General features: G+C 38.3%; 1 protein-coding gene across 2 annotated transcripts in view; it reads left to right on the forward strand.

Annotated features, from left to right (window-relative positions):
- Positions 1-26,389, forward strand: part of cerkl (ceramide kinase-like) — an 82,353-nt gene that overhangs the window by 11,999 nt on the left and 43,965 nt on the right. For both annotated transcript variants that reach the window (XM_060877032.1, XM_060877035.1), the window contains exon 2: positions 8,258-8,494. In XM_060877032.1, the coding sequence (XP_060733015.1) occupies positions 8,258-8,494 (237 nt within the window). The remainder of the gene's footprint in view (positions 1-8,257; positions 8,495-26,389) is intronic.

Here is a 26,389-nt window from a genome sequence, read left to right on the forward strand (position 1 = left end):
ATAAAAACTGTTCCTCATTTAGCCTTCGCTCTGTATATCGGATAATATTTAATACTGACATGTTCACACTTATACACGCTGATCATTATTTATATAATGATCATACAACGTAAATAATAACTTTAGGTCTGAATTATTTTTTCTGGCACTTTATCATCAAAGCTAAATGCTTATCATTTTGCTACACTACACATTTTCTAAAAAGGAAAAAAAAAAATCTTTATTTATCACCATATGACGAAGCTCTAGTTTGTAGATTGGGTTAAATGTGTAGACCATATTGATGTAGGTAATTTGAGGAACAGGCTTTTCACTCCGGACACAGGATTGCGTCCTGTCAATGAGAATTTTCACCATAGAAATGCCGTAGAGCTTGTAAAACATCTCAATTTTATTAATGCAAAATTCATAAACAGTGATCTGTCATTAGAGTTCCTGTAGATCTCTAATATTTAATATGGTTTCAAGGTTCCTGTAGTACATTTGATTCGTCTTATCCAAGTGATTTTCTGTATCTGAAGTGAATCTCCAGGTCCGATGGGACCGAGTGACGATCGTGTAATTTGAGAAATCGGACCGTTTGCACATGAACGCTTTATTTATTATCTATACGGTATTCTACGTTGCTATCACACACATTAGTCACATGTATATCCTTCATCACGTTTACGTATTTCCTCCTGTTTTGCCTTTTTAATGGTTCCGATTGCGAGAGTGTGGAAGCGATTATCAGCTCCCTCTCCTGTTTTACTCAGCATGTGAAGTCAGTCCCTTCTGTCCATACATTAATCGGCCAATGATATGACAGCGTCCTGACATCCCCCCTCCTTCCTCTCTGACTTCCTCGGGAAGGAGCGATGCTGCGGGGAAGCTCGCACCCATCTGGAAGCAATAAAGTTTTCTAGAAGAGCGCTTGATTTTATTTAATCTCTCCGTATCATACTGTGCCTCAAATGAAGGGTCGCACTCATCACGTCAGCAGCAGTCAGCATCATGTGTGCAATCGAAGATGACAGATAACACACAAACACACACACATTCACAAACATGCCAGCTAGGATGAGTGTATATTTGGTGCTGAATTAAAATAAACTAGACCAGCGTTCTATACGTTCGAATTCTAATCACCGGGGACTTAGGAACTGAAAGCTGCAGCTAGAACAGGAAGCTGATGTTTTTTTGAGACATTACAGCAGTTCCATTTGTTAGCGATGTGACATTTGACCTGGTATTGACTTGAAAAGTGTTACTTGTGCTCATGCAATGCATCATTGAGGCAGTGTGTGTTTATCTGGTCATGTGACCTTGCAGAATGCAAACAAACCAGTCAACAAACTTAAAAGTAACATACGCATGTACTGGTTACACTGGTGTGGATTTATATTAATGTGATATGATGCTGTTATGACAGGTTATAGCTAATATAAAGTAAATGATAACAGAACTTGTCTCTCAGACATTACACATTGTTAGATAAGTCACTATATAATATTCAATTCAGTTCGATTTTAGTTGTTTGCCGCTTTTAACAATGGACATTGTCTCAAAGCAGCTTTACAGAACATAAGAAATATAGTTCAAAAAGATGAATATTATACAAAAGTTCAAGATTAATATTAGACTTATATTTAAATGTGTTTGTATTTATCCCCAATGAACAAGCCTGAGGGGACTGAGGTGACTGTGGTGAGGAAAAACTCCCTTAGATGGAAGAGGAAGAAACCTTGAGAGGATCCAGACTCAAAAGTGAACCTCATCCTCATTTGGGTGACACTGGAGGGTGTGATTATAAACTGTTATAAACACCAGAGAGTGTTATTATGAATAATGTCCTTTCTACATTCAGATACAGTCTAATTGTGTATAGATGAGGAAGTTGTTGTCCTCAAAGACCACATGGAGTTGCCATCTTCTCTTTCGGAAATCTGACTGGAGCTGGTACTGCACATCACTAGATGCCTCAGGATCCTCACAGGGGTAATGATGCTTCTTCTCACTGAATGGTAAAGGTAATAGCAATCATTAATAAATCGATGTGGTACAAGTGGAATAACACACAGCATACAGCACTACTGTTCTAACAGCAATTTAATATTCTCAGCAAAATATACACCAGCTCTTGAAAAAGAAAAAACTCAAATAAACAAATTAGAACAAAAAGCTCTGCCGCAGGGCCTGAGGCATCAGTTTAACTTATACAATATAAAACATGGAACTCTCTGGACAAGGACGTCTGCCAAATGCCGTGAATGTAATTGCACCGCAAATCACAGCAGCATGGGGCTCGTGTTGTTTGAACGCTACTGAAGATCATTTTTGTATCTTTAATGTGGTTTAACGTATAAAGCATGTGAGCCATTGGGATTGGGAGCTAACTTTCATTGTGCTGTCTGTATGTTTAAAGTCTATGGATTGTGTAGTTTCAGACCTCTGGTGCACAAATGGTGCACATAGTTTATTTGCATAGTGATTTTATTATTGGACGTTGTCACAAAGCAGCTTTATGTTTCTTCGTCTTCTTCTTCTTCTTTCAAACTTTTCCCGTTAGGGGTCACTACAGCGAATCCACCTAACTCTATCCTCAGCATCCTCTACTCTCGCACCAATGACCTCATCCAGCACATCCGTATATCTGCACTTTGGCCTTCCTCTTTACCTCTTTCCTGGCAGCTCTGTCTCCAACATCCTTCTACCAATATAACCATCTCCCTCATGAGCAAGTCAGAGGAGATGGTGTTGAGGAAAAACTCCCTGAGAAGATACAAGAAAAAAACCCTGGAAATTAACCTTAAGACTCAAAAGTGAGTCATTCTTACAGTATCTAGCTGGCTTGATGGGAAACTCATCAAGGTCCCATCCTACCAAGCTCAATTTAATTATATAATGTATGTCATGGTTATCTACAGTATATAGGATGCAGTTGGCGTTCCATTTCATCCCAGTGGTGTTCAGCAGGCTTGAGGTCAGGTGAACGGATACTTTTGGACATTTAGTGTACAATGTGTTTAAATGTGCTTTATGTGTTTAAACAAAGCAGAAAGGTTAGCGGTTACAGTATGTCATGACTGGTTTCTGGCAATTGTGTTGGCTTTTGCATGGAATTTGTCAAACTAACTTTATCATTTTATGAAATGAACTATAAAATTCAACCCATTGTGCCTTTGTATGTGGAACATAAAGAACCCTGGACCTTGAACTTTGTTTGTGTGTGATCATGAGTCAGTAATGGCATAGAAGGTAGAGCGAGGCACGTTATTGTAGTGATAAGCTCACAGGAGATTCTGGATCCATGGTGACGGGCTTCGGCGAGGCTGCAGCGTGTTATACGACCTGGTGTTTTAGCAGACGTTCCATATTGATTCGGCCCTTGCATCTCTTCCAGAGAGATGACCCACAGCATATGGTGTCTCTCTGGAGTGAACTTGCGTGCCCTGGAGCACACAAGCAGACACCAACATCTAAAGTCCGTCACCCCGTCACACCCCCTGACCCTTTTAGCTTCATTCAGATTATCAGAATAGATCTAAGTGCTAAAAGTGGATACATGACCAAAAGGGCAAGCCTTCCAAAGCTAAATATACATTTTCCCACTCTTCTGTCATTTTGAACAGATGTTACGGACTCCAATGTTGACCTTTTCCGACGTGGATTCTCGTTCCTCATTAGAGCTCTTCAGCACTGCTTTACACTAGCTTAACGGTCAAGCCGTGATGGTAACTGGAAGGATGTCAAATCCCAGGAGAGCTCATGGTTCTTGACGAAAGCCTTCATCCCCCCGCTGCTTATCTTTGTGTGCTTGGATTACAACTAGGGCATTTAATTCACTTTATTATTCACTTTATTAATGTTATTTTAGTTGTAGCTACATTCATTCAACAAGTTCTCTCTCTCTCTCTCTCTCTCTCTCTCTCTCTCTCTCTCTCTTTCTCTCTCTTTCACACACACATTTTCTCTCTCTATCACACTCACTTATAATTATATCTCAAATTTCACTTTTTTTCTTTTGGCTTTCAATAACCAATCAGAGCACACCACTAACACTGCCCTATTTGTTCTTATATGCATCTTATATGTTTAACCCTTGTATGTTGTTCGTATTTTTGTCACTCAGCCAGTGTTGGTGGGTCTGTTTGACCCGCTGCATTTTAAGGTTTTTTAATTCAACACAATCAAAAATTTGATGTTAAAATACTCTACAGATGTTTACTTCATCCCAATTACAAGCAACATAAATAGCATATATGGTTAATATTTGCTCTTTACCTTTATTACATCACATTTTTTAATTAAAGTGCTACACATTTTTTGTTTTTTAATAAAATGTAATAAAAAAAGAAAATTAAATTTAATCAAGTTATGAGTGGAAAAAAATCAACAAGTTTAAAAGGAAGCAAAGTTTTTCAAAACTATTGATGTTTATGAATATGGGTCCCACAGACCCGAACAACATACAAAGGTTAAGACAAGTTCCTCGTCTCATTTCCTCGCTTGCCCCTTCCCTGTCCCCTACCCCTAACCCTAAACTACTGTATACACTCATATGAATATATACTTTGATTAAAGAAGAGGGAATGAATACTAAACTTTATTTTATTTTATACTAGCTGTATTGTTTAACAGTCAAATAAACTCAATGGCTGGAAAAATACAGACAGTGGGACGTCTGAGCTGTTTCTAAATCGATGCTACCAGAGTAACAGACACTGTTGCTAGCATAACAATCAACTTCATGTAACTGACTAAAAGATTAATGGAAAGAGTTGAGATCCCAGTTAGATCTGCTGTTCAGCTCTTGAAGAAAACCTGTAATGCTCATACAGTAACTGTGCTTGTCACCTGCCTCTTGTTATCACTTGAAATAAATACATGTATCTGTATATATACACATGTATATAAATACAATATAATGCAGCAATGCTAATCTGTTAGCAGCGTGTTAGCCGCCATGCATCAGAGCGTCTACTTATTCATAGGTAAATATTTGTTCTCCAGCTTTTCCTACTGCTGCCCGTTGTAATCCGATGCTCCGTAACTCGGCCGACGTCGACCTTTGCGTTTCAGACGCTCAAAAGTGTTGTGTGTGGTACTTTGGCAAGACGCTGAGCAGCCGTATTTTCCAATCGCCTTTTTTTTGCTTTCCTGAACACACAGTTTACTGATGAGTCCACTTTTATGTGTGCACACACTTAGAGCCCATATATCAAAGCTGCAGTTAGATCAGCACAGGTCCACGTTAGGGGATTCGGTTTTGCCTGCGGTCAGCTCGTCGCCTCACCGGCTCGAAAGGTTGCATCATTCGGTCCCCTTAAAAAAAAAAAATAAAGACAAAAAAAAGCAATGACTAATAATGGAGGCACAAAGTGACTCATGTGATTACAAGACAATGGAGATATAAAAAGTGACTGTAAGCAAGAATTAGCAAATACTGAGAGAGAGATAGAGAGAGAGAGAGAGAGAGAGAGAGAGAGAGAGAGAGAGAGAGCGAGAGAGAGAGAAACTTGAAATTAAAGAGACCGACCTTATTAAGATACACAAAGAGAGATGGCGCTTCCCTGAAGATTTACAGAGTGATAGACTTCCCTTTGTCAACAAAAGTGGCGCTTAAGGTGGATAATCAGTCATCTCACACAAGACTAGACTTCTTTTTCACTTGTTCGACCTTATGTACTGTATAATACTGCTTTTAGGTAACCATGTAATAAAAAAAAATTAATTCCACAATAAAATAAACACGAGTTAGCTTGCTAGTACTCTTCCGATTCTTTAGCTATGGCTAAACAAGTAGTGTCATCATTAGCTAAGGCAAATGATATCTTGCAAAGGCTAGCCCTAAGAGATGGAAAATAGCTGTTGTAAAATAGTACATTGTGTAATTAATAGCATAGTGATATGATGACGTTTGTGATGAAATTTACCCTCAGCTCTAGCAAAATCATTTTCACTCAGCAAAATCTGGATACGTCCTCATTTGTAACGACAACGACTCGTTTAATCTTTTTTTTTTCCGCTCGTTTAACAAATGCCACAAATTAAGCTCCTCGTTATACCTCTCTCTATCATGTGAAATCTCTCTATCAACCCAAAAACATGAACATGTGCAAGAGCCTCAACACAATTAGCATCAAGTGGCTAAGTCACACCCTAATCCCGTTTACGCTCTGCATCAGGCAGATGTGCCAAGATTGATTCAGACAGCGACCTGGCTTACTGTACCGGCCCCATCACAAACCCCTTTCCCTCCCTCCCTCCCTCCCTCCCTCCCTCCCTCAGAGCATTCTCCCTCTGTCCCTGTTAAAGACCGCGGACTGGTCTGCGGTTCAGCAAAACTCTACCGGGAGAGATTATCTCTCATTCGCACTAATGAAATTGACTCTGGGTGTTTTTGTCCCCCGATGAAGGGACACTTCAGAGTTAAATAAATGGAAGGATCGGTGGAGCAAGGGGGACGGACAGAGAGGAGCAGATGGTGGCAGGGGTCCTGTGCAGTAATGTGAGAAGCTAGTTAATGTTCTGAAACATGGGGCACGGCCGAGGCACCGCTAATGAAGACGAGCTTTCACATGATGAAATGGCGGGAAAAGGAGAGACAAATAGAGAGGAAAGGAGATAGATGCAAAAACACAATTGTGAAATGCAATCTCAGTGACTTGGCTGATGGTGTTTTAGAAACTGCTGTACAATCTCTGACGTTTTCACAAAATAGTGCAAAAAACATCCAATGACTGGCAGTCCTGTGGTCAAACGTTTCTCGTTGATGAGAGAGATCAGAAGAGAATTATCAGGTTGGTTTGATCTGACAGGAAGGCTATGATAACTATGATAACTTAAGTAAATAAACTCTCTTGATGAGCAGAAAAGCATCTCAACATGTCAAACCTTGAGGTGGATGAGCTACTACAGCAGATACTCACATCACGCTCCATTTAATACAGTCAGCCAAAAACAGGAATAATTCATATTAAATTACATATTAAGCAACATTTTATTCTGTAAAAATCCAAGTGCATAACAAGTCACATGACATCATCCATCTATCCATCCATCCATTCCATCCATCCATCCATCCATCCATCCATCCATCCATCCATCCAACCCCTCAAGGCACAGGAAGAACATGCAAGACCACACACACGACATCTTTCGGAGTCTAATATGAGTTGTTTACTGACCGGGACAAACTGACAGAACTTTCTTCCTTGAATTAACAGGAATGAAGTTGCACACTGTGTCAGTTCATTTAACCCTGCTGAGCTTACAGTGTATTAAACCTCGCCTCGAGCAGTTGTTGTGTTTTATCGTCTTGGCTTATAACGAGGAATACGACTTTCTGACAGAGATTTTAATTCACCTAAAACGGCATGCGCAAACAACATTGAAAAACAACAATAAAACACATCATGTGGATTGTGGTAAAGATAATAAGATCGTAATGACAGCAGGATTGCGTCAAGAACAAAGATTCACATTTAAGATAAACACAAAAAGACGTCTTTAACAGACAATGCCGAGATTTACAGTGTCTTGTCGTCGTATACAAGAGATCAGACTCACAGACCAAACCAAAAGGTATTTCACTGCATTTAACCCTGGGGTTATCATCGTTCTAAACCCTGCTTTTAACCCTTTTTTGCAGATGATGGATACCAAAGAACACGTAACACAACAATCTCACAGCAGTTTTTCTCAGTGATTAATCACATACTGCATGCCCCAGGAATAGTGGCAATGAAAATAAAATGGTATATAAAATGGATCGTCTGGCTTGCGCTGCAGATCCCTGAATCCTTAGTCTTCCATCTATTATTTTGGGCAAGCTAGGTCAAAACTTTCTTAGTAGAACTGATAACATTCAGCACTGACGCCTTACCAATTACTATTTCCTCAACATTTTTATCCCATTTCTGGTTTTCCTGCCTAAGTCTTAATGTTTATTTTTGTGGCAAGTGGGATTTGGGGTTGAGAAGCGCTTCAGTGGGGATACTTCCTGACAATTCGGCATATCACTATGCTAGTATTAATGACAATACAGGAATATTTTACAACAGCTATTTTCCATCTGTTAGGGCTGTTACCAGATATCATTTAGCTTAATAATAATAATGATGTTACTTGTTTAGCAGTATCTAAAGAATCCTAGCAACAAGTACTAGCAAGCTTTTGTTAACTAAAAGCTAACTAGCCTTAAGCTAACTAGCACATTTGTTAATGTAACAATGTTGTGACCTAACAGCGTAAACACGTGTGTATGTATCTGTAGGAGAAGCTTCACAAACGAAGCCTGTCGAGGACTTTGTGGAGTTGAAGGACGTGTTTGCGGTGAAGGTGAAGCGACGGCGTTCGGCCGGTCAGCAGAGCGGAGGCACGCTGCTTGGCATCACTTTGTTCTTCTGCAAACGCAAAGGAGCTAAACTCAAAGATGACACCATCCACCTGGACAACCTGAGTGTGGATCACTGTGAAATCTGGTTCAAACATCTCAAAGAAATCCTCAACGGTATGGTCACGACTTCCAGTTTATGTGTGTGTGTGTCTTTGTCTTTTATCGACAGTGTCTCCAAGTATTACTGGCTTTCAGGACTACCTCAGCATGGTCACAGTGATCATCATAGATAATCAGATACTGTTTGATTTACTGAGATGCAAAACATTTGTTTTTTTCTTTGTATTTTTTCTTTGTTTTGTTTACTGACAGGAACATTCAGTTACGTTGATAAACTTCTACAACAACAACTAAGTCGGGATCATTTTTCCGCCACCGATCAGTTTAGACTATTGCGAATGGTTTCTTTTTTTATATGAACACAAGATCACTTAGGTGATTAAAAGCCTCACCGTTCACAATGGAAAAGCAAACTCAAACTATCAGCACTTTTTTTATTATTAAGCTTCTTACCTTGAGGTAGGGAGGCTTTATCTGGGACTCGCTGAGGTGCACTTTTTATTGCATCATGCAAACATTAACACAGCAAACACTGGCCACGCTTTCAGCTTTATTACGTTTGCCGACACCGATTGAACTTGGGCATGGAACGGTTTACTCGACCCACTAATGAATTTCAGTCGGTCTATCACAAGTAAATGATTTCTCAGGTACGAGAGGCACAACTCAAAGTGACGCCTCATAAATAGCATGTCTGCTGCTGGGCGTATGGCCTGCTCTTCAGGCATGTGACGGAAATCAGTTTCATATATATATATATATATATATATATATATATATATATACTGACAACTAAGGAAAATCCCAAATTCAGTATCTCAGAAAATTTTAATATTACTTAATTACTCAATACAAAGAAAGGATTTTTTTAGAAATCTGGGAGAACTGAAAAGTATGAACATGAAAGTATGAGCATGTACAGCACTCAATACTTAGTTGGGGCTCCTATTGCCTGAATTACTGCAGCAAATCGGCGTGGCATGGAGTCTATCAGTCTGTGGCACGGCTCAGATGTTATGAGAGCCCAGGTTGCTCTGATAGTGGCCTTCAGCTCTTCTGCATTGTTGGGTCTGGCATATCACATCTTCCTCTTCACAATACCTCACAGATTTTCTCTGGGGTTAAGGTCAGGTGAGTTTGCTGGCCAATTAAGAACAGGGATCCCATGGTCCTTAAACCAGGTACTGGTAGCTTTGGCACTGTGTGCAGGTGCCAAGTCCTGTTGGAAAATGAAATCTGCATCTCCATAAAGTTGGTCAGCAGCAGGAAGAAGGAATGCCTTCTGTCTATTTCTTTAGCGTTTCTACAATTTATAGCATCATGATAAGTAGGTCAGGCTAGTCCTAGATAAACAATGACCAGGTAAGCTTTATATTCATCAGGCTGATGTGTCTGGTTCTTCGAATACAGCTTTAATCAAAAAATTTGCCTTTAGGCTTGAGCCATCTTTCCACATCTAAGTAAAGAAATCTAAGAATAAGAAACTAAAGCAATTGAGTGCATGCTACTACAATCATCTATCATTAGGTTCTTCTGCATTGTACCACTGAGTTTAGTTCTGCTTCAGTGGCATAGCAGCTGGGAGGCTTGGAGAGAGGAATGTCAATCAATTGCTCTCATTAGAATATCAAGCCACGCCCATCCAGCCAGCTCCCAGATTGGTCAGACATATATAACATAATATAATTATAATAATGTAATAAATAATAAATATAATTTAACATATATGTATTTAAATAATATAAATAGTACCATCTAGCTAACGATGTAGCTGGTTGAGTGTGTGTACGAATGTTTGTAAATTTGATTTAGTTATATAGTGTGTAGTTTGACAAATACAAACAAAAAACAAGAAGACAACAAGCAAGTAAACAAAGTTCTAAATGTAAAGTACAGGAAAAAATAGTGTCGTATTTCCACATATTTTACATATTAGTAGTAGTAGTCCAATACAATAATTTGCATAAAAGCTTTAAAAACAAAGGTTCTTTTTTTTTAAGTACAAGAAAGTACAAGACACTTGAAATTTTAGCATCAAGCCACTTGCTAGAAAATAATATTAACTAAAAAAAAAATAATCACTCAAAAACCTCAACAAAGAACCAATACGGTGTGTGATTTGTGATTATGAAAATCACACCATAATTTTAGTTATGCAGCTAACGAAACCAGAAAAACAAAGTGTTGTTTAATAGGGGATTATTAAATGTTAGCTAGCAGTGTGAAGTAATATTTGTAAGTTTATATCCAGTTGTAAGTTTAAATTCATACTGAGATTCCAGAGAGCGTGATTGGCCAAACGTCTCTAACGAACAACATTACAAGAAAACGTGGAGTATTTATTTAATAGGCAGTTTTGTCCAGTACAAAGATTTGAACTGCCTTGACATTGTGGTATATGTTTAGTAAATAGATGTCATTGTAGTATCGTTGTACACAGGGGAAGATGTAGGGAGGCGTAGAGAGACAGTGTTTGGCGACGAGGGGCTGTTGGAAGACAGAGGAGGAACAGGTTGCTCCCCTGGCCTCCCTGCAGTTTGTAATTATCCGTTCTCCTCTCACCAGCGCTGGCTGCCAAAACAGGCCAGTACAGGACAGGTGTCCTTCCAAAACGCCTTGGCCATCATTCTCAACACAACATCCTTCTCATTCTCCACTGTTTGACAATCAAAATCATTTTTTTGGCCAAATAAGATATCATTACAAGGAGTTTTCAACACATTGGTACAGATATCACAATGCAGCAAAGCATACATTTTGTTCAGAGATTAAGGAAGTGTATGGCCAAAAAACAAACAAACAAACAAAAAAACAGTTTGCCCGATCAACCACACTGGAAAATGGGAAAGAGTAAACAAAATGAGTAAGTCATCACTATTAAAATGTTCTTAAATGACATATTTGGTTATCTGGATTAATGTTACTCAGTTACTGAACATATTATGAAGAACTCGTAATCTGATTAAAATGACAAAAAAAAACAACAACAACAACTGATAACTTTTAAATGCTCAAATAATATTAGTTTAAACCTAGACCAAATTTTCCTTTTTCAAATTTAACCTTCATACAAAAAAAACAAATAAAAAAAAATCCTGCTTTGTCCCTTTCATTTCATAATGGATTTGATTCGTTCTTTAAGCTTAACTTCAGAAGAAATGACTTTAAAGTAGTTTGTAAGTTAGCTGTACTCAGAACAAACTTGGTTAAGGCAATAATTTACTTTAATTGATGAGTACACTGCACTTAAGTCTATATATATATGCTTCAAACTATACTTATACAGATCTGCTGATGTGGTTCAGGGTACAGTGTCTTTTACAGTGTTCAGGTGTTGGGCTACCGATCGGAAGGTTGTGAGTTCGATTCCTGCGTCCACCAAGCTGCCACTGCTGGGCCCCTGAGCAAGGCCCTTAACTCTCAATTGGTCAGTTGTATAAAAAAATGAGATAAAAATGTAAGTTGCTCTGGATAAGGGTGTCTGCTAAATGCTGTAAATGTAAAAAAGAAATGTAAAAAACATAAAGAAATGGGTAACTTTAATGTTTTGTGAAATTCTGTATGGTGTCTTGCTGATTAAACATGGACATATTCTTGAATGCAGGACTTGAATGTCAGAGATTTCTTCTATTTTTTTTTGTGTGTCTACTTTTCGTATTAACCACCATTGTGGAATGTGACTTGATAAAGAAATTTGATGCTGAATAAGAACAAAACAGACAAAAATTCCATTTTGGCGTCTGTTCAAAAATTGTTCAAAATCTGTTTATAATATTGCATTGCCATAAAATCTGTCCACTCAGAAACGTGTTTCAAAACACAACGATGTAAATCATTTTTATCTGAAATTTTAATTCTGACATTTTTTCACTCCCTGATTTGGTAACCTTTTTCTACCAAAACACATCCTTTCAAACAGTTTGAAGGAAAGTATTGTTGGCTAATCATTTGGATTGACATGGCAGAGAGAGATCGGTTTTGCTCTCTTGGATTCCTGGATTGGTGAAGAAATGTTGAGATTCAAATTCACCCTTTTCTCTTACAAGAAATCTTATAAAGGTTAAAATTAGAGACGTTTCTTACATCTTATTATGAATAAAATTAAGCAACAAATGCCATGTCACGTTTTTGTTTGGTTTGTTTGAATTTATCCATTTTTGTTTGAGCTTTTGTTCTTTCCATGAATGTATAAAGAGCAAATAAGAGCAAGTTAATGGGAAGTTCTCCTAAATGGTGTGATATAAAAGAACTCCAGACAGGATGGACATCTTTCATGGGTGTAAATACCAGGCGTTAACCTCCCTTGTAGACATTATGTATTATCCACCTCTTTCAGCTTGTACGTGTAATGAGTGCTGCAGTCTTTGTGTGTAATCTCGGTTAATCCCGGTTCATAGAGATTGCCTGCCTAATCTAATGTAAAGGTTATTCTGAAATATACAGAAATGCTATTTCATCTTTTCTTTTGTCAGCGCTATATATAATGCAAATGTATCTTGGAATATCTGTAAAACCACCACCAACAACAACAACAACAAAAATACCTCTCGATGAATGCAAATGAAGCTTTTCGTCAGTAACGCTTGTTCATCTTTTCTGGATGCAGTGTCTAATCATAAAGCTGCATTAAGCCAGTGCTGGTTAATCCCTGCAATTCTGCTCACAGTAACAAGAACACAGTGAGTGATGTAATCACAGATTGGAGCAGCGTTTTGCAGCAGCATTGCTCATTGGGAATTAAAATAGATTGCCCCAGATCTTACACGTTTTGTCCCGGGACGTCGTCTGACACTCCCACATGAGCCGCTGTTTATGAACAGACAGGGACTTTACCCAGCGTGGGTTCCTGGCCCTCTAACGTTGGCTTTGGCAATGATCTGCACTCTGTTCCGATGCCGTGTGAATAGGAAAGCGTGTCCTACGTCGCACCACGTGAATTAATTAACATAATGAAAGGGCCGTGCCTCGAGGGGGAGAGGGTTCATTTATCGTAAGTGAACGCAGAATCGAAAATCTGATTTCTTTTGTGAAACGTTTTACAGTGACTATTTGGTGCCAGGTGAAAAGTACAAAATGCCCCTTTTAAGGAAGAAAGAAAGAAATGCACATACACACTCATGCACGGTGCTTTCTTGATTAAATCTCATAGCTCTGGAATTCCCAGTTTTATTTTCATATAGCCCTTTTAACAATGCACATTCTCAAAAAATGCAGTTTTATAGAAATCCAAATATAAAATTTACATTTCAGAGACTGATAGCAGGTCATTTACTACTTTAGCCAATGCTGCCTTAGTACAGTAGGTCAAAATCCTGATAGGTAGATTTCGTGGATTTTATTCTTATGCATATTGTAAAATGTAACTGCTGTTAAAATCTTTTCTTGGGGATAAAAGAAAGGTTTAACTTTGATAACTGCTAGTTTAACGGACTTGGGTACATAGTCAGTGCAAATGGAGACTTGCTAATTTTTAATGAAGCTTAATACTTTTTTCAAGCAGTATGTTGATCAAAGGTGTATCTAATACACATAATGATTTGAATGAGGAGATTGGTGACCTTAGTTTGGTCTCTTGAAGGAAAGTAATGCATAAACTTTGCTCTAATTCTAAAAAGAATCTTTATCATTATCTTTATTTGGTATTTTTTCTTATTTTCCCTTCCTATAGCTAAGATTCAATTCAATTCAAATTTATTTGCATAGCACTTTTAACAATGGACATTGTCTCAAAGCAGCTTTACAGAACATAAGAAACATAGTACAAAAAGATTCATATTATACAAAGATGAATATTATACAAAGATTCAAGATTAATATTAGACTTATATTTAAATGTGTTTGTATTTATCCCCAATGAACAAGTCTGAGATGACTGTGGTGAGGAAGAAACCTTGAGAGGAACCAGACACAAAAGTGAACCTCATCCTCATTTGGGTGACACTAGACATTTGGGTGACATTATAAACTGTTATAAACACCGGAGTGTGTTTCTATTATTATAAGGTTGCTTATATCATCTAGACTCTAGCAAGGTATATGCACAAATTCAAAGTTTGCATAAAGCAGATGGATTGAAACTTTGTAGACACTCTCTCTTTCATTCTCTCAGTAAAGTGGGGGTGCCACACTTTAGCCATGGACCCCAAGTGCTTCTCTGTCCTCTCTTGCCCAGGTGTTGATGAACAGCAGCATGCTGGCATCTCGCACTACATTAGGTTCCCACATTAGCCAACCTGCGCTAATGCATTTCTTGTGCCACATGTCGGCACGCATGACCGCCTGCTGAAAATGATTCCTTGATAGCAGCACTTAATAAAGGATGTTGTTCAGCGCCTGCCACACACACATACACACACGCACACACTCACACACACACACTGTATTTTCAACAGCAGGATTATCTCTGTTGATTTACAGCTCTGTCCGAATCGTCGGCGCCGCCTCCCTGCGGATTACAGGCACCCGTTACTTGCTCACCTGTTCCAGCAGTCGCCTGGTTCCTGGCTCAGTGTTTCCCAGGGATCCCTTAATAATGTTGCACAATGGAGGGTGTGTCCCAGCTGACACCAAACACAAAAGGTGTGCCTCCCCCCAAAAAAAAAACCACTCCTCCCTTCAACCTTCTCAGTCTGCCTTTATTTTATTCTCATTCAAGGTGGGCATCACCTCAGCCTGACAAGCCGTGCGATGCAGCCTGACTCGAGCATGAGGACTCGGAGCGGGGCCGCAAAGCACGAACGAGAGTGAGAGAAATAGAGAGAAGCCCTAGGACAATAGAAGCACCTGTAGTAAAGGGCAATGCACAAGGCTCTGTCCGATAGCCTCCGATTGAGTGTCCCTAAACCCCCTTTTGAAAGATTAGCAGGCGCAAGGTCAATCCAGAGGCCCTGCTAGACCTGGTAACGCCCCCCTCTGGACACATAATGTGCTCATGGTACTCGTGTCAGAGCGAGTGGTCACACTTCTGCGTCAAGCCGATCTTTATTGTCTCAGAGAGAGAGCAGAATAGTGGAGGTGTAGCGCAAGAGCTCGAGCCGCCGTACCGACGGCCCATTGTGTCAGTGTGTGCGGCTGGCCCCGTAGCGTACGCGCCGCATATAATTGCTTTGAGTTGTTTAACAAGATAATAGAGGGGCCGTTTCGTGTCTTGAAGAGGAAAAGAAAAACTCCTTTGGAACGCGGATGAAAAAACATGCACAGCGTTTGCCGATGGCCGAGCGGATTACGTTACACATTAACAGCTTTTCCATTAAGTCACCAGCCGTCTCCATGGAGACCCTTTTTCCCGAGACTGTGGAAATGGATGGGTCGCTGTACGTGTGTGTGTGTGTGTGTCTGTGTGTATTGACCCAAGTGCGAGTTGTTCAAGGGAAAAAAAATCTTCTCAGACTTCTCAGTCTTTTAGTGTGTTTACAGGCCAGATGGACGTAACAAGCACACTCACACTCTGCTTTGCGTCTGACTCTAATTAAGACCGCTAATTAGATGACTTTGTAGGTGTCGGATCAGGCTGAAGCGCATGATCCGACACAAACACTGGAACAATGGGTATCATATAAAAGGCAGGTCTAAATGAATACTCCAGAATTATTCTAATCTCTGGCTAGCTGCAATTTACGTGTGATTAACACAGACATGTTTCTCAATGAGAAAATACTATTCTGTCAATAAACCAAAATATATATCTACTGTATATAACTATACTTTAATTCCTACTCTGAAACAGATCTATGCAGTATCATAACATTCTGAAGGCCATATTAGAAAATGTGAGTAAATAAATGAAAGATGATGATTTATGTTAAAAACATAAACACGTGACTTTTCACGTGACAATACTTTTGGGAGTTTAATCGACATTCAAAATGAGACTCAAAAAAAGACTCTCTTAAGCAAATCATTAGGAAATGGATGAACATTAAAGTGCAATGAATTAATATAAATAAATGTGTGGATTAATATGAATAAAGCAAATAAAGGAAAATATATAATAAAACAAACAAATTTCAATAATTAAGGAATAAATTAAATGAATGGCAGCATGAGGTGTGTATTTCTTTCTTTCTTTCTTTCTTTCTTTCTTTCTTTCTTTCTTTCTTTCTTTCTTTCTTTCTTTCTTGTTCCCTTACTTTTTTCTACTTTTCAATAGGTAACCAACTTTTGTATTCAACAAAAGGTTTTACTTAAAAAGAGAAAAAGCTGACAATCAAAACATAATAAAAAAACAACAACTCTGTTTCAGCTACTTAATTTCCACAGGGTTTTTGTGGTTTTTAAGGGTTTTGTGTAGCTTCTTGTACAAAAAAACATAAAGATGACAGAACACACTATGAATACTGGCATTTGATAGGATTTGCTGGATTTAAAAAAAAAAGCGTACACTGAAGTTTATCTAACATAAATATAAAAATCAGATAAACATCTTAAAAATTTTAACATAAGTTAAAGAGTATATTAAGTTTATAGTCTCACATTAACAAAATCAGTTTGAACATTTTTATTTTAAAATTTGAATGGTGTTTTTCTCCATGTAAAATTAAAACCTTTGAATTTTAACTCAGTCTCAGAACAAAAAATTCAATTTAGGTTGAATTCTAAATTTGCTTTTTAGTTCAGTTGCGAGATTTTGTTAAATAAGATGTTGTGGCAGAAAATTGTTCGTACTCCACATCCAAGTAATCCTCTTCACAAAACCCCACCTGTCCATCCTCCTAACGTTATTTAGGGTCTTGTCTGCATAAATAAAATGATATTGTATAATATTGTAAAATATTCTTTTTATGATAGTTTAGCTAGCGTACTAATTTAGTTTAGCTTTTTATTTACATTTTTTTATTTAGTTAGTTTGCTGAAGTGAAAGGAGTGTAGGAAGGAGTAAATCATTTAAAATTACTCCCTCTTAATTTCAGAGAACAACTAGGTTACTCAGTGCGGATGAAAGGAATCGAAGAGATAATTTGATGAACGAGTGAGACCGTCTGTTGCGGTGTTTCTCCATGGGGCGGACAGATGCTGGGGTTCACTGCGCTGTAGGTAACAGCTCATATCAGTTTCTCCAAGCGCTGTGTGTGTGTGTGTGCGTGTGTGTGTGTACGTGTGTGTGTTCCCCTGACTCATTTCTTCTTCTCATCTGTCGCTCCCAGAGGTAGAAGCACTCAGACATAACGGAGGCACAGGACACATGTTGCTTTATTTCAGTCTCACAAAACAAATCAGTAAGACGTAAATACCTCGATGCCTTTTACAGCTTTTGTGTGTTTTATTTTGTGCATTTTATTTTGTAGCAATAATTAAAAACAAGTCAGTTCACAAAAACATGTTGAGTCTGTAGTATGTTTATTTAGTTTTGCACTAGAAGCAGAAGCTTACGTCACGTCTACGTGATCAGACACTCACCCCAAAATATATACACTACCAGTCACAACACATCTGCTTACACAAGAGATTTGTACTTTTGTACTATTTTCCTACTAGTTTACACATTAAGAGTCAAACCACTTTGCACTCAGATATAAATAATAAAGCAGTGAAATGCAGAAAAATGGACAAACCAAACAAATCGAAACTATTATGTATTTGAAATTACTTAACAGTATTTCAGATGTTTCACACAATCTTGGTATCTTCACTATCTCACTGCTCCTCTTAAACTTTAAATGATAACTACTTTGGCAGAAAAACAAAAACGTGTGTAAATGATATATTAAATGAAAACTTCTTACATTTATAAATATATACTTACAAAAATAAATATATACAGCTTCAGTATTTACTATATATTCAATCAATTATGTCTATTTTTTTTTTCTAATAGAAGTGTATTTTATATAAGTGTATATATATAATTAAATTTTTTTTTTTACAAAATAATGAAAATTACATTCTTATTTATTAAGAAATTCAATATACAAAGAAAAAATAAAATTATATCTGTTCGTGTGGAAAAATAAACCCTTTATTTCAAACTTCAATTGAATTTAATGTTGTTGTTTTTTTTTTATTTGTAGCAGGATTTTAACAATGGATATTTTCTCAAAGCAGCTTGACAGAAATTTAAAAATTAAAAGTTAAAAAATGTTGATTTATCTTTATTGAGATAGAAAAAGGCAACGGTAGTGAGGGAAAACTCTAAGATTTAATGTTTTCCGTAAAATTCATTCAAGAAGAAAATAAATAAATAAAAAGAAACTTTTTAACTGGAGGAGTCTGGTATTTATTTAAGAACCAGGATTAGTGTTAATGTGTCATAAAATATAACAGCCAATCATGTTCCAGTATGCAAATGCAGGTTAAGACCAAAGGGTTTACTGGGTCCAAGGGTTTATTTGCATATTCATTGACTCTGCCTTATTTGCTGAGGATAAATGTGTAAGTATTTCTTTTTCTGTTTAATCGTATTTAAATTGTGTAACAAGCACATCAGGCAATTTATTGCTAATGATTATAAAAATTGTCTTTCAAACAAGTTCTAGATGAACGGACATGGTTTGAAGTGAGAGTGTGACTATTTAGACACAAAGCCAAACTGGAAGCTATAAGCTTCCCTCACTTGTGTGCTATATATTAGACTTTTTTGTTTTGTTTTGTTTCTTTCAGTTCCATAAAAGTAAGATTGTGGGGTTTTTTGTTTTGGGTTTTTCTTGTCTTTTATTTGGATGAAGTAAAACGTCATCCAGATTAACTCAAATCCTCCAATCTCGGTTTAATTCAGAAATTCAAAATAACTGTAAATGACTGAAAAGCTTCAGTGTAAGGATTTGGAGGAGCGGGCCAAGTCTCCATCCCATGTCTCCTCCTCCTGGAGCGTCCCCCCTGTGTGTGATCCCCCTGCTCGAGGGGACAAATCTGGAGACTCCCTGCTGTTAAAGCTCGCTAATGCCAGTCCCTGATTCTTCGCCAGATGCTCCTCTCTTGGCACAGGATCTGAGGAAGCGTCTCGGCGCTCGGCCGGCGTGCTCCTCCGCTCTTCATCCGCCTGTCTCCTGTATGGCCGCTCGTCGTAGTCCTCCTCCTCCTCGCCGTTGTTCTGACCTTTCCCACACCGAGGCCTCCAGCCTGCGCCGCCACTTGGGGATTTTTCACTGCAAAAATAAGACATCTGTTACTGAGGATTAGCCCGTTTTTCTCCAAGCTTGCTTGTGTGCACTGGGTTCAGGCAGCAGGGCAGCCTTCAAACCGCTCATGCGCGATATTACAGCACCGGCCGTGTGGCTGTGGCACACTCTCTCTCTCTCTCTCTTACTCTCTCTTTCTCTCTCTCTCTCTCTCTCTCTCTCATTTTTCCATTAGATCTCGGTCTCCCTTTTTAGGAGCATTCAGACATTGCCTCATTTTACAATAGTAAATAAATAAAGTATCTGATTAACATCTCATAGTAATTATCTATCTATCTATCTATCTATCTATCTATCTATCTATCTATCTATCTATCTATCTATCTATCTATCTATCTATCTATCTATCTATCTATCTATCTATCTATCTATCTATCTATCTATCTATCTATCTATCTATCTATTAGTTTGTCTGCCAGGTTCCCTCTGTAATTCTCCCATTCTTTCACTGTTTTTGCGTCAGTCTCACTTTCTGTCTCTCTCTCTCTCTCAGCCCCTCTCTTTGTTGATCTGTCTGTCTCTCTGTCAGTCTGCCTGTCTATCTTGTTTGTCTGACTATCAGTCTTTCTTTCCATCACCCTCCCTGTTGCTCTGTCTCTCTGTCTATCTTTCCATCACCCTGTTGCTCTGTCTCTCTGTCTATATTTATGTCTATCACTCTGTCTGTCTGTTTATCTTTTGGTTTCTCTTTCTGTCTCATTTGGTCTGTCTGTTTGTCTGTCTGTCTTTTTTTTGTCACTTTCTGTCTGTCTGTTGGTCTGTCTGTCTATTTGTCTGTTTAAATGTCTGTCTGTTGGTATATATAACTGTGTCTTACTTTCTGCTGATCTGTCTGTCTGTCAGTCTACCTGTCTATCTCTGTGTGTCTGTTAGCATAGATTTCTATTTGACAGATAGACTACTTCTCCGTCAGCATGTCAGCATGTGCAGATAGACGGATATCTCAGCACAGTCATAATGATCATCTTCGACCTCCCCTCCCAAATGTGGTGAGGTGAATGGTGTAGGACATGTGTGGTGAACATTCCATGAGGTCATCAGCTCTGAGGGAATGGATGATGTGGCCACTCAGCAATTCTGAAGCTTAGAAATGGTCTCTCTCTCTCTCTCTCTCTCTCTCTCTCTCTCTCTCTCTCTCTCTCTCTCTCTCTCTCTGTGTGTGTGTCTTTGCACGCTGATGTCACCCATCCCTACCGAGCTTCTTTGTGCATCTGTGTGGAGCTTCTCAATCTCGCCCTGTGGACCGAGCCCTCTGCCACTGGGGAGCTTTTCTCCCATAATCATCAGTAAATTACCTGAACATGGTGTCGAGTTACACATTGATCTGTGCATCTAAACAAAGTCCCGCTGCACTGCCTGGAAAACACACACCAGCCAACTTTCACTCCTTGTGCTAATGAGGGGAAGAGAGAGAGAGTACAGTGGGAAACACTGTCTCAGGAGATACATTACAGTCAGAGTGAGGAAATAAATACAACAGTTATCATGTGGATGGATGGATGGATGGATGGATGGATGGATGGATGGATAGATAGATAGATAGATAGATAGATAGATAGATAGATAGATAGATAGATAGATAGATAGATAGATAGATAGACCTTTTTATAATGGGGTATTTGTATGCTCAGAATTAGCCACACATCACATTCAGACTTGTGTACAAAATAATTTATTATACATTCATTATCAATGAAGAGATTCTGATTAACCCCAATTAAATATCGTCTATTGCTGTGGTATAGTCTTTACCTTTTGTTCTTCATATTTTGTGGAAAAGGAACAAAATTAATTTTATCACCATCAATAAATGGAGAAATTGGGTCACCCCAGTGACATTACCAAGAACAGGATGTCCAGCCAAAATTGACAATAGGACAAGTAAATAACTTATTAGCTACTCTGCCATGTGGCATATAGCAACATTAATTGAGCTTCAGGTAAGTACTGGATTCATATTCTCAAGTCTGAACTACTGCCACATTTTTCTAATCTGGCACATGTCTAATCTAGATAGAAGAGATGCTGAAAGTCACTTTGTCCAGCAATCCTTTTACCTGAAAATTTGATTCAATCCTTTCGCAATGCTTCAGACTCCACTTTCTTCACTACTATCACCATTAGCATCTGTAGCATAATGTACCAACTGCGATCCAGAGAGCAACAGTTATTCCCACCATGACGAAACCCACTCTGGATCCCTCAAATATCAATTTCAGAAAAATCAACTGTCTCTTTGTTTCTCACAGAACAACCTCCAAGATCCTAACCAGTCTGGCTTCAAATAGCACATTCAACAGAAACTAGAATTGATTCTCTTGTCTATCTTCTTGAGTCTTGGGGTTGGTGGCACCAAATGGCAATGGTTTGCTTCCTTAATTGGAGTTTGGTTATATCTGGTGATGTGGAGGGGATCCACATCTGCTCCATATAGACTCTCCACTGGTGTCCCACAAGGATCAGCACTTGGGCCTCTGCAGTTCTGCCTTTATAGTTGATCTCATGGTGAAATTCTATTAAGTTTCGTGCCACTGCTATGCAGAAGAAACTCAGCTTCTCCTCTTCCTTTTTAGACATCCTCGTTTCTGCTCAGATCTCAGCATGCTTTACAGACATTTTATCTTGGATGACAACTCAAGCTGACAACTCACTTCAGTTGAAGCTTAATCCCAGCAAACTGTCAGCTGTTGTTTTCAACGTGGATTTCTCTTTCACAACATCAGAAGTATTTGGTCCTTTTTTCCCCACATACTGTAGGTCACTCAGGTGCTTGTCCAGCCTCTTGTCATTTCAAGACTAGACTACTGTACCATGCTTCTGGCATCTGAGTGCTAACTGACCTCTGTAGCTGATTAAGAATCCAGTTTGGTGGATTCATGTTTTCAACCTTGCTAAGTTCTCCAACAACACCTCGTTGCTACACTCTTTCCACCGACTTCCTGCTGTTGCCAGGATCAAATATAAACCACTGCTGTTTGTCTTCAAAGCCAAAAACAGATCCTGATCCTCCTGCACACCAGCTTTCAGGGTATGATGAAGGCCTGCATCAAGACTCTTCGCTGTTCTGGTATCTCAGTGGTTAAATGAACTTACCCTAGATGTCTGGCTATTTTCAGGCCATGTCTTTACCTACTGTACCTCTACTTACCTAGACCTACCTCTACCCAAAGTACTTAAAATAAATATAAAAGTCTTTTTAGACTAACGGCAGAGTCTATAACAGAGTAGAAGAATTCTTAGCCCATGACCTAGTAAACCAGTATCGGGAGATATTTTTTTATTTAGTCATCAAAACACTTTTAATAAGGGTATTTGCTAAAGACCATAACTGTAACTAGATTTGTAAAGTTTGTCGCGACAAACTTTGATGTTGGCTTTGACGATGCAAGTATTTGCAAAGGCCGGTGCTTTTTGGAGGCGAGTGGACATAAGGGTCAGTGTTACTTTTGGAAGCAAGTAAACAGAAAGCTAGGGTGCCAAAACATTTGGCGGTAAGTGGAGACAAGCATGTGACGTCACCAGAATACCCGCGAGGAAGTTCCCCTCATTGTTCTGAGTGTTTTGATATGTCACATGTCCATGTTGTAAAAAGTTTTTTGATTTTGCATATTTTGGGGGCGGGGCTGCGGCACAACCGAAAGGCCAGTCGGTACACCAACTTTATTCAGAGTATCACCCTAAAGGAGCTGGCCAAGTTTGTGGTAGATAGTTCGAAAGCTTGTCGAGTTATAAACCTCCAAAGTTTATAATGGGATTCTATGGGAAAAAAGGCCACTTTGAGACCCGGTACTGGAAGTACTGGTACTCGGTTCGCTTATAAAAGTAATAGCAACAAACTTCAGTCCAGGGTCTACAACATATCCGAATTTGGTTCATGTGGCTCGAAAGCCCTAGGAGGAGTTACTTTTGATATATTTTTGTCTAAGCTTAAATAGGAAAGCCAACCTACAAAGCCAACATAATTATGTTGGTTGCTGTAGTCAAGTCAAGATACTTTTATTTTTATTTTGACCATATATAGTGGATGCAGTACATAGTGAAATGAAACAACGTTCTCAAGGTCCATGGTGCTACATAAAAACACATACTGTAGCTACATGAAACAACACAGACTAAGGAATAAAAAGCAAGTTAGCCAAGCTACATAAGGTGTGGCAAAGTGTGCAACCTAGTGGACCATACTGCAAAAAAAAGAAAGGATGCCTTTTTGTAAACATATGTAACACATTAAGGGTGGGAAAAAAGGTCTCACATAATTTTTCTTTTTTAGCATCACAAAGACAGACAGAAAGACAGGTTTGATATATATATATATATATATATATATATATATATATATATATATATATATATATATATATATATGTGACACATATATATATGTGGTGCATCTTCAGCGCTACGTGGCGGATGGTGTCTGCTAACTCCCTCTGAGCATGGTGTTAGAACGAGTAGCATTTGTGTCTGTAAAAGGTCAGTCTCTGTGTAATTACACATGTGACTGCAAATGACTGTGTGCTGTTAATCGCCGTGGCCTTTGGTGTGGGGAAAACAGTCCGAAACCCGAGTGCAGGTTCATCGCTGGGATCTGATTCCTCAGAGACGTAGCGCGCCGTTTGCACTAACTCAGGATTATGTACCATAGTAACACCAGGCAGGACAACGGGGCAGGAATTACAGCCCATATTCACACACACTGCTTTGTTTCACCCACACATGCATACACAAAAACACATGAGATGATCATAATATCTGTGATGTCTCAAGGAAACAGAACCACTGGATATTTTGGAAGCCTTTGAAACACTTAGTTTTGGGGTAAACGTACTAAGAATTTTCTCTATAAGAGATTTTAGAATGGAATTGGCATTTGTGGACGACTAAACTGTGTAACTAGACATTTAGGATAAAAACTTGTATTTCGATGTTTCTAATTAAAGCTTGAAGTAAAATACAGTTTGCATATTTAATCACAAATGTTGAAGAGTGTTGTAAGGCCCGGGTGTTCCTTTATCCATTTACCCACATCTGCTAATACTATTGTTAATAATAACAATAACAATAACAATAATAATAATAACAACAACGGCTATTATTATTATTATTATTATTATTATTATTATTATTATTATTATTATTATTATTATTATTGTAACAACAATAACAACAACAACAACTGTTATTATTATTATTATTATTATTATTGTAACAACAATAACAACAACTATTATTATTATTATTATTATTATTGTAACAATAACAACAACAACAACTATTATTATTATTATTATTATTATTATTATTATTATTATTATTTTTATGGTATTATGATGGTAATAATAATAATAATAATAATAATAATAATAATAATAATAATAATAATAATAATAATATAGTACTTTTCATACATGCAGCTCATGCTTCTTCACAATATCTGCATAATAATTCATTTTCTTATTAGTTTATGCTTCAACAGGTAAAAAATGCACACTTCTCTTAACCTCATTGTCAGTCAGTTTAAATGCTAATAAAAATGCAAGGACAACAAATGTACATCTTCCTGCATTCTGTACTAATATTTAGGTAGTCAGGGCCGCAATATATAAGGTTCATATAAAGCCCATTTAAAGTTCCAGTACTCAGCTAGTCAGAGTAGATTTATTTGAGCTTTTTCAAGTGTCCTAAAGCAGCTCAGCAAGTCTGAGTGACATCACCAGAAAACTAGGGAGAATATCGGGAATATTTTGTCCAAGACTTTTCTTACTTACACCATTAGCATCAAAGCTCCAGATAAATAAATAAATAAATAAATAAATAAACAAACTATATAAAAAACCAACATTACACAGCTGAAATGCTTTGTGAATTGATTGTAAATTGAATGTATTTTCCTTTTGCACTCCATTTGGAACACAGCCCACCACTTTCAGAGATGTATAAAGCTGCCAAGCCATTAAAGGCTCCTTAAAATCCAATCAAATCAATTGTATATGAAACGATTGTATATGCTGCACCTTTATTCAGGCAATGTATGGACCGTGACCCTGGGGTGACTCTGATGACCCTGTGATGTCAGGAGGGTGGATGATGATAGGGCAGCTTTCATTAAGTTGATACTAGGAACTTTCGGAGAGGATCAAGCAGGAGCGTATGGGTGGGAGCTTGTGATGCGCAGGTGTGTGTGTTTGAAATTCCATCGATTCCATACACTTCAAGAGGAAAGACCTTCCTGCTCATGATGAGGTAACAATATACACTCCTCAGAGAAAGAGAGAGAGAGATGGGGTAAAAAAGATGATTGATATACTGTATGACTTGATAAAAAGAGTGAACAGAAAACAGTTTTAACGGAGACCGTGTGTGTGTGTGTGTGTGTGTGTGTGTGTGTGTGTGTGTGTGTGTAAGCCCAATGGGTGTCTTTATTCATGACTTCCCTATGAATTCTGGCAAAGGTTCAAGCACCGTGAACAACAGCGGCAGTCGTGACCTTTCCACTCCGAGTGGGGTGAACTTGCACCGTGTCTGAGCACAAAAGCTCCATTCAGCAGGAAGGATGATCATTATGAAGCTCTGAGCTCTTACACACACACACACACACACACACACACACACACACACGCACACACACACTGACAGATGTGAGCTCCTCTACACTGGAGAAGCACAGAGCTTTTAAATCAATACCCATGGGGATCACATTTACGCTACCACTCATCCATTCCCTCTTTCTCACCCTCACACTGTCTCTCACTCTCTCCTTCTCTCTCACTTGCTCCCTCCGTCTCAGTAGATTTCCATCTCTGAATTCCTACTCGGTGCTGTTGATCACTAAACA

This window comes from Tachysurus vachellii, chromosome 8 (assembly GCF_030014155.1).
Source record: "Tachysurus vachellii isolate PV-2020 chromosome 8, HZAU_Pvac_v1, whole genome shotgun sequence".
Classification (NCBI taxonomy): Eukaryota; Metazoa; Chordata; class Actinopteri; order Siluriformes; family Bagridae; genus Tachysurus; species Tachysurus vachellii.